Consider the following 9,711-nt stretch of genomic DNA (forward strand, 5'->3'; position numbering starts at 1 on the left):
ACACACACACACACACACACACACACACACACACACACACACACACACACACACACACACACACAGGCAGACAGGATGAAAATGGGTTACATACAGTTTGACACAAAGAAAAGGAAACGAGGCCACAGCGAAGCGAGCATCCTCACATCCCTGCACTTCAAGGATCTCAGTGAGTGACTGACATACATATGACCTGCTGAATATTAATCCACTCACACAGAACATCACACTCCGAAACTGCAGGCAGAGGACAGCAGAAGGAATTAAGGATCAAATTAGTAATTTGTTCTCTCAAATGAGTTCCTTCACCACCAACCTCCACACATCCTCGTTCAGCTCGCACGGAGCTAAACGAGAAACACGAGCTGCTTAAAGCATAGGAAGCCTACACAGCTGCATATGACTCTGACCATGCTTCAGTTATCAACATGATATTAAACTGACTTGAAGGAACAAATGCAATAAAATTAATAATCAAACTGATTAATAATTCATGACTGCTTATTAGTTAGTTTCATTGCTGATTGCCAACTCCAATGCCACCCACTCTCCTTCTCACAACACCTACACTTGACCGTTGAGAAAAAGAAGACAAAATCAAATATCTGTGATTATTTTGCTATAAAGTGGAAAAAACTTCCAGTTTAAAACTTCTTCTCCTTTAGGCAGCGTGACACAGGAAGAGCACACACATCTGATGCTTTCATTTCATGTTTATAGGATGGTGCTTTGTGTTGATTGTCATGTTTTTGCTGACTTTTAATAGAATCATTGTTAGGGTGCCTGGGTCGTCGACCCGGTGTTTTGTGTCTTTGGTTCTTTGAGTTTGTTTATTTCATTATGTTCTAGTTTTCTTTGTCTGAAGGGTTAAAGGTATATTCTAAGTTTAGGTTCTCTGAGTGGTTTATGTTAGGTTGTTTGCTGTCAGTAATTATGTTTACCTCCCTCTAGCCGTGTCTTGTGTTTTGTGACTCTCATCTCGGTTTCATTCCTCCAGTCTCGAGTGTTAAGCTTGCGTGTCTTGAGTTCAGTCTGTATGTTTCCTGTCTTATTTTGATAGTCCCTGTCCACTTTGTCTCATTAGCTCTGATTTGTCCCAGCTGTGTTTCCCTCCTGTCTCCCATTCCCTGATTGCTCCCTCTGTGTTTTCCTTGGTCTGTGTTGCGATCTCCCTGGTTCCATGTTGTGTGTGCTGCCTGTTTCAGCCTTGTTAATAGTTCCAGTTTAAGTCTATTTTTCTACTGTGTAGCAATACATCTGAGTTTAGTCTGGACTTTGGGTCCACCATTGCTGCCTGCCACACACAGTACATGCCAGGTATAGATACAGCCAGCATGACAGCAGACATACAGAGTTTGTCCAGTTGTCCAACCAGAATATTGGTGGTTTTTCTACATTTAGAGTCATGCAGCACACTGGAGGCAGGAATCAAGCTGAAACGGATCTTATATTTTTAAATATAAATATGAAAATATACAGAACCAGAAAGCTCTATGTAGGCTTGGACACTTGGAATACTGAGGTGGGAACACATGGCTAATGCAGACGATTTTCTTTTCCCTGTATTTTTATTTTAGGACCGTGAGGTAGCCGTTGCTCTGATTTGGTGCTATATAGAGAAAATTGCATTGAACTGATACAATACTGAACACAGAAGATATTGAAGAGTAAGGTTATAAGGTTATAAACAAAATGAGGCAGGGGGAAGTAATCAGAACAGAAGACACAGATGGCAACAATTACCAAAATAAAGCAAGACACAGCTGAACGAAGAACACAAGGGAAACTGAAATACAAAGACAAAAGTCAAGAATAGAAGAACACAAAGGGGAATTTACTAAATAAACACAAGGATCTCCAGAACAGAAGGCATGAAATTATAGCATACAGCACTTATATAAGGTATCAGGCAATAAACATGACACGCAAACACTAAGAAATGACACAACACTAAATTCCAACAATGCAGACACATAACCTTAATCCAAAGAAAACCAAAAGTACCAAACTAAAGAAACCACAGAGCCCCAAAACTCAAAACCCTGGCTCTGAAACCAAGGGACGTGACAGAATGCGCTTTCTCTTTGTTAATTCATTGATATTGTTTTGTAGTAAACAAATAATCACAATCAAATCCCAAAAGTTGATTCTGTTCATCTGGACGAAGCATTTTCAGTGGGAGAAACGTTTCGTCACTCAGGTTTCTCCAATCTTATAAACAGTACATTTGCATAATGACTGAAACCAGCCCACAGGAACAAAGGGCTGGAAGGTCAGTTCCTTCATCATTAATATGCAAATTGTCATGGCCATTGATCAAAGCCAACTGATCAATGGCCCTGAGAACCATTCACAGAGAGTTGGGGAATGACTGCAATCACAGCATTGTAAGATGGTGACAGATGTGCCCTTAAGCCCCCTCCTCGATTCAGAGATGGTCTTTCCCTTTTCACGTAAATCGCCTCCTTGACTCCGCCCTCAAACCAGCGTTCCTCCCTGTCCAGGATGTTACATCCTCATCATTGAAAGAGTGTCCACTGGCCTGTAGGTGTGAATAGACTGCAGAGTCCTGGCCTGACGAGTTCGCTCACAGAGCCAAAAAGTAGATAAACCAAATAAGATGACCAGTGTTGGGAAGGTTACTTTTAAAATGTATTCCATTACAGAATACAGATTACATGCCCCAAAATGTATTCTGTAACGTATTCCGTTACGTTACTCAATGACAGTAACGTATTCTGAATATTTTGGATTACTTAATATATTATCATGCTTTTTACAACAACGTGAATGTACTATTGCTGTGATTTATTACTATTACTGAAGGTCCGCGACTCCGAACTGTAGTAAAGGGACCTCTGACTAATACGGCGGGGTCCCTGTCCACTCGTAGCCGAAAAATAGCTCTACTTTGTTGTGTGGGTCAACTTTTCTGGCGACAGACAGAGAGAGGCGTTGAAAGGCTGCTCCAACGGAACTTATTGTTTTCGGAGGAAAACACGAACACGGTGTACAGTCGAGTCTTAATAGCTTACTTACAACTGGGCTCATCAGGCACTCTTCTTGGCTGCAGTGGTTATTATTATATTTACATGCTTCCAGCTGCCGTTTTTCCTCGATGACAACTCGTACCTTTCCACTCCCCTTTTTCTCCCTCCTCGCGCTCACAGACCCATAACGTGTATGGCAGTCCATTCTCCCTGCAACACGGACTACACTGCCCATGATGCTACATTCTTTAGAGCTATGCTTGTAGCATTCTGCCTGTTAGCTTAGCACAACAACAACAACAACAACGAAAAGGCGCTCTCTCACCCAGGAAACACACAGTCGCAGAGAGAGAGAGAGAGCGTCGCCCTGTAACCATGCCAACCGTAACCCTGCCGCCTGGAACAACAGAACGTAGCTGTCAAACAAAACCCAAACAGTCCTGACCCGCGACAAAATGAAACAGGGAAGTACCGCAGTGTATTCCATTTATTTCAACAAAGTAACTGTATTCTGAATACCACCTTTTTAAACGGTAACTGTAAAAATACGTAACGGCGGTGCATGTATTCCGTTACTCCCCAACACTGAAGATGACCCACCCACCCATAATTTGCAATGCTTGAGTCAAGGACAGAGAGAAGAGATTCTATAAGAGGCATTAGAAATAGGATCAAAAATATTTTAATTACTGACAACAGAAAGATGCTGTTACAAGAAATCAGCATACAGATGTAAGAAAAAATATGACATTTATGTGGGATTTGTAACTAACTAAGGGTGTGTCTTACCCTGATTTACCTTCAGCGTTCCAACCCCGGAATAATCTCCTAATTATGTATTTTTCTCTGAAGAAAACTCAAACAAAACATTTTGTTTTTGTGACTAAAATAACTACCTGACAAAAATCTGACTATGAGTAAACTGATATCAAATGCTCGCTTGCATACATCCCAAGTGTCCTACAATAAATGTGTAATAAAAGTACAGTAAATATCCAGCTGCGATATGACTACTTTATATGGCGTTGTGTTTTGACTGACGTGTGTGTGTAAGCCTGTTATAGTGAGCTGTGGAAATCTTGAGCTTCTCTCAGGCTTTAGCGTGAATAAACGATCAGTGAGGGTTGTCTCGAGTGTTTATTACCCCTCATTGAAGGTCACAAAACTGTTTGCTTGCCTCACCGACGCTTTCTTTAGAAGGACGCACACATTCCTGTAAACACATGTACATAACGCGAGCAATGAGTCCACTCCCTAAACACACTCTGACTTACATCACGCTGTGAACCCTGACCAGGCTTATCAGCAAAAGAGGCCACGGAAGTGAAAACGAGCGAGGGACACAAGTAGAAGAGGATTAAAGAGGACAACCAAGGAGCTAAGAGAAGAAAGAGACACCAACACGGCTGCTGAGATAGTTGGAGATGGCAGCTGAACGCGCAGCAGCTCACAGCGTTGATTTGTAAAGGTACGCCACACACGCTCGAGTCAAACCACCGAGTGTTGGGAAAGGCTTTTATTTTGTACGACTAAAGCGAAAGAGGTGGCAGCCAGGAAGTGAAAGGGAGAGAGGGGACTGGAGTAGGGGCGAGCGAGCATGTGTTAATGATGTGTTAATAGCGGCACATGTCGAGCTCACGCTGCGACGAGTGTCACCGCACATCCTGACAAACACGGCTCAGCCTCCGGATCCATTCACCACAGCTCTGTGCATCCTCTGCTTTAATTCTCTCTTTATTTACCTTCTTGCAACCTTCTTTTGCACCTCGCTGCCTTCTTTATCTCATCCTTTCCTTCTCTCCTCGCTACCTTATTTACTTTCTTGTCACTTTATTTACTTCCTTACTCTATTCTTTAATTCCTTTCTGTCTTATTTATCACCTCACTAACCTATTTGCCTTCTCACTGCCTTCTTTAAATCCTCGGTACATTTCTTACCTCTTTATTTCTTACCTCTCTAACTCTGTGCTGCCTAATATGTCTCCTCACAACCTTCTTTACCTCATCATTACCTTCTTTAATTCTTTGCTACTATTTGTAGCTCCTCACTGCCTTTTTTTTTTACCTCCTTGCTACTTTATTCACATCCTCATTTCCTTCCTTAACTCCTTCTTTACATTCCCATTACCTTCTTTACATCATTAACTTCTCCGGCTGCATTACCACATCCAAAGAGGTTGTGAGTTAGTTCAGGTAGTTTGTGAGTTGTTTCTCTGTGATCCTATTTTCCCTCCCTCCAGTCAGTCGCAGCAGATGGCTGCTGCTTCGTGAGCCGGGTTATGCTGGAGGTTTTCTCCCCTACACTCACCACATGCTGCTCACTGGGCTTCTCTCTCTAATGTTTTAGGGTCCTTACCTTACGTGATGAAGCTTTATTGAGATGACTGTGGCCATCTATTGTCTTCTGCTTATCCAGTTAAGGTGGAGCTGGAGTATATCCCAGCTGTCACAGGGCTAAAGGTGGGGTACAGCTCTGACCAGTCGCAGTCTATTGCAGACAATATGTTATATACACTTCGCTCTGAGACTGAGGGTTTGCAGGATATTTAAAAGATGAATGGGAGGCAGAGCCTTCAGCTTTCACGCTCCTCTTCTGGGGAACAGGCTAAGGATTCGGGAGACAGACACCTTCTCTACTGATCTGTACTAATGAACGAGCTGTAATCAAAACAGCTACATGATTGAGCTTAAAACATCACTTTTTTGGTCCTTGATGGATCTTCACCACTGGGCCAGAGGTGGCTGAAGTCACAGGAACTGAGAGGTGCAGGCGTTAAGATAGCATCTCAGTGCTCGTTTGTACTTAATGTAAAGTCGTCAGTCTCATCACTGATGGTGCGCTAGAGCGCGAATTTCAAAATAAAAGATGCTTGACTCCTCTCCTTTGGGTGTAGAAACTGTGGATCTGAAAACTTCTCGGTTGTAGCTGCAGACACAGCTCTCATCAGCATTGATGAGCCTCCACACGACATCTAGCTCAGGTCCATTTAAGTGTGAGGTCTGTGGTGAATTGTTGAACTGAGCGGTCAGGACAGGATGTCGGCTCTGGAACGAAGATGACCTTCAATCGTGAGTGGCTAAATTTTAATCAGCCTTGGCTTTTTGAATTTTATGCAACTATCCCTGGAACTTTTTAATCGCACCTTGTAAAAAAATTGAATTGCATGGGTCGTTTCATATAAACATTTAGCTGAAGGTCTTTCTGTAATAACCTCATTAGAGTAGGTTTGTGGAGCTGCCTACATTCAAACCTTCTTCCACGCTTCCAAGCCAGGAAGCCTTGCTGTCCCCTCGTCTCCTTCTCTCTTTAATCCCTAAAATAAGCTGCCTCATGTCCTCACTTCCAGGAAAGCTTCCTTGCTTGTGTTTTTGTCAGTCAGATAAATTTTGAGGCTCAGATTGTGAATTGCTGCTCAGGGACGACGTTGTTTGTTTCTTCACTGACTCCCACATTCACATATGCTCATCCATATTTAATATACTACGTCTGGTAGCCTGTGTATGTGCCCGTGTGTGTGTGTGTGTGTTTCCCTGTGGGTATAACTGTGTATAAATGCAACGGTGGCAGTGACGAGTCTGTGTTTGTGCATACATGAGTGTGTATATGATTGTGTTTAACGCTGTGACTGTGTGTGTGGCTCCCTGCTGTCTGCCACCATCTGCTGTTCCCTCAGACTGGAGCAGCGAGTCGATGAGTCTGTGGAGGAGCTGGTCTCAAACAGGAAGCTGAACTCTGCCGATGACATGTTTTTCTGCTGCTCGGGGTCAAAATTAAAATGCGGCAGAACAAAAATGTCTCATGGTCGGCAGTTTAGAAGTTTTACTGAGCAAGGACGCAAAAAGACAAGGTCTTTCCTTCTAGTAAGGGTATGAGGACACAGAATCTTCTTCTTCTAAAGGAAACAAAGAAGGAAAGAAGTTTCTTAGACACCTTGTTTGGCCTTTTAAGTGAGGAGGCTAGGAAAGTAAGGGTAAAGAAGTTTCCTAGTCAAATAAATAGGAGAAAATAAGCTTCCTGTAGTAAGGAAAGAAGAAGGTAAGTCATGAATAGAAGTGGGGAAAGAAGGTTCGTGTCCTATTAAAGATTTAGGATGAATCCTAGTTAGATAGCAAGAAGTTAAAGAATCAAAGTAGGAGGCTTGTTAGGGGGTAAGGAAGCTTCCAATGCATCCTATGTCAATAATGAGGAAACAACACTTCTGATTTTTCTGCTGGAAGGAAAACGCAAACTTGAGTTTTCCAGAATCAACTTCTGGTCTGGTCCTTAAAATCCTGAGGCTCTGAGTAGTGGGTGGATGTCACGAGATGTCAACTGCAGCACATTTGTAGCTTAAAACTAATAACAAGAAGAAGAATTAAAAAGACTGCATTATCGTTCAAGTAAGATACGAAAGCTATTTATCCAAATTACTGTCGTCCGCTTCAGTCTTTCCGAGTCCTCTCTGGCAGAAAACAGTGACACATTGATGGATCAGTTAATTGGAAAACTGAAGAACTGGATCTGAATTTTAATCCAAGAATGTAAATCTGAGTTGCTGTCAGGGCAGAAGTTAAATTATCAGTTTTTCTTGACGTGTGGAAATCTGCTTCACGGAGCAGCTACAGCTGAACTGCTCACAGAATGATCAGAGTCATTCTGCCAGCGTTTAGTTCAGATCACCTGTCAGCATGAGCCGATGAAGTCTGCTGTTGAGCTCGCTCAGTGACTGCCTGTGTTCTTGTGTCTGCAGCTCAGCCGCCATGTCTAAAGCGACGGTGAAGAAGCTGCACTGGCGCTCCAAGGTACTGAAACGTGCAACGCCTGCAGTGACAACGGAGGTGAACCATTTCCTGTGAGAACTTCATCCTCTGTGTCGTCTGCAGGTGCAGGAGAGCTTCGTCCCGCTGGGCGGCGGCACCGGTGGCTCGGGGGAGCTGGGGCTGGCCATCGGGGGCGGGGCTGACTATGGCGAGTTCCCGTTCGTCACGGCCGCCCCCGGGGGCGGACCCACGGTGGGCGACATCATCCTGGAGATTGGAGGGACACCTGTGTTGGGAATGACCCTCGGTGATGTCAGAGGAGTCCTGAACTCCTGTCCTCATCCAATCAGAATCAAGACTGTCTCACCAGGTGAGAGAAAAGTTTGTTAATGACCTGATGGGGATGTTTGATGTTTAGTTTGTTCATCTGGAAAACATAAAAGAAGGAAAATTGGTCACTTATTTCACTTCTTATTTGTTTGTCTTTATTGGCTGAAACGGGCTCCATAAAATGTCTCATTAACCTGACACGTGTAATGTTCACATTGAGATGCTCAAAGGGATTTTTATGAAGCTAAAACAAATATATATAATAATATAAGTTAATTACTGGCTGACTGAAAGAAGAGTAATCTGCACTGCTTAATAACTCTTTCAGTTGTTTTTATCTTGTTTGAATCTTGAATCTCATGATTTGGTTTTATCTGACATCATTTTTCACCCCTCAGCTGTAAAAGGTGACCTCAAGGTCAGAGGTCAAGCTTTCTTAAATTCTTTTGAATGTGATAACTTGAGAACAAGGCGATGCAGGATTTTAAAATTGATACCATAGCTGTATCTACTGGGAGGCTGACGGGTATCATTGGTGCACGCCAGTATTTTTGTCATTATTATTAATGACAAAAAAGCAAAACTGTGATTATCAACAAAGATTTAGTCAGCTTCAGTCGAGGAGACACGGCCAAAGAGACACTTCTTTTCGGTTATAATAAGCTAACTGTACTTTCATGTAACATTTTATTCTGAAAAGAAACTACTTCCTGCAGTTGTCAGATCAGTGTAGTGAGGAGTATGTGGCAGTTTAAGATATAAGCAACGGAGTGAAATAGAGGTAATTCAAAACTGTTCTCAAGTTCAGCATAATGGCACGTGCTGCATGACTGTGACATCATGTCCTGTATTTCTGTGTGTGTGTGTGTCCCAGGTTCATCTCTGTGTAAAGACCTCAGGTTGTACCTCAGTAAGTGTTTCACGCCGGGCTCCATGGACAGTCAGCTGCAGCAGCTCATCAGGGAGAACCTGTACCTGCGCGCCGTGCCCTGTAAGACACACCTGCATGCACACACACACACACACACACACACACACACACACACACACACACACACACACACACAGTCTGGTGTTGCTATCCTCGTGGGGAAATCTCATTGACATAATGGTTTCCCTAGCCACTTACCCTAACCATCAAAAATGAATGCCTAACCCTTACCCCAGTACAACGCCAAAGATGACCGTTGAGGGAAAGAGAAGTGGAGCAGGAACAGGAACTTTAAAGGAGAGTCCGGATGATCCAGCGACCCCTAGGACTGTGCATTACACGCTTTAGTAAAAGAGAACTAAATCCAACTATCTCTACACCTAACCATAACCCAATTGTAACCCTGACACTAAAACCACATTTTGAGTGTGAAAAATGCCTTCAACCCCGCGGGGACTGGGACTGTGGTCCCCACAGTAAGATTTCAGATTTTGGTCCCCACCAAGATAGGAAGAACTAGAGATGGACCGATCCGATATTACGTATCGGTATCGGTCCGATACTGACGTAAATTACTGGATCGGATATCGGAGAGAAATAAAAAATGTAATCCGATCCATTAAATATCAGAAAAGCACCTCACAAAACTTGCGACACGGCGTAACTCGGCTCATAACCGTAGCACGTCGGAGAGTGTGCTCACGTGATAGAGCGGCTGTG

At 43.2% G+C, this 9,711-nt stretch overlaps 1 protein-coding gene across 1 annotated transcript in view; it reads left to right on the forward strand.

The window, feature by feature from the left end:
• The first annotated feature begins 7,893 nt into the window (after positions 1-7,893).
• Positions 7,894-9,711, forward strand: part of LOC102203881 (membrane-associated guanylate kinase, WW and PDZ domain-containing protein 1-like) — a 33,725-nt gene continuing 31,907 nt past the window's right edge. Inside the window, exons 1-2 of the mRNA XM_005748003.2 lie at positions 7,894-8,100; positions 8,935-9,051. Coding sequence (XP_005748060.1) covers positions 8,028-8,100; positions 8,935-9,051 — 190 coding nt within the window. The 5' untranslated portion in view covers positions 7,894-8,027. The remainder of the gene's footprint in view (positions 8,101-8,934; positions 9,052-9,711) is intronic.

The sequence above is a fragment of the Pundamilia nyererei genome, unplaced genomic scaffold (assembly GCF_000239375.1).
Source record: "Pundamilia nyererei isolate P.nyererei 1_Seehausen unplaced genomic scaffold, PunNye1.0 scaffold00210, whole genome shotgun sequence".
NCBI classification, from domain to species: Eukaryota; Metazoa; Chordata; class Actinopteri; order Cichliformes; family Cichlidae; genus Pundamilia; species Pundamilia nyererei.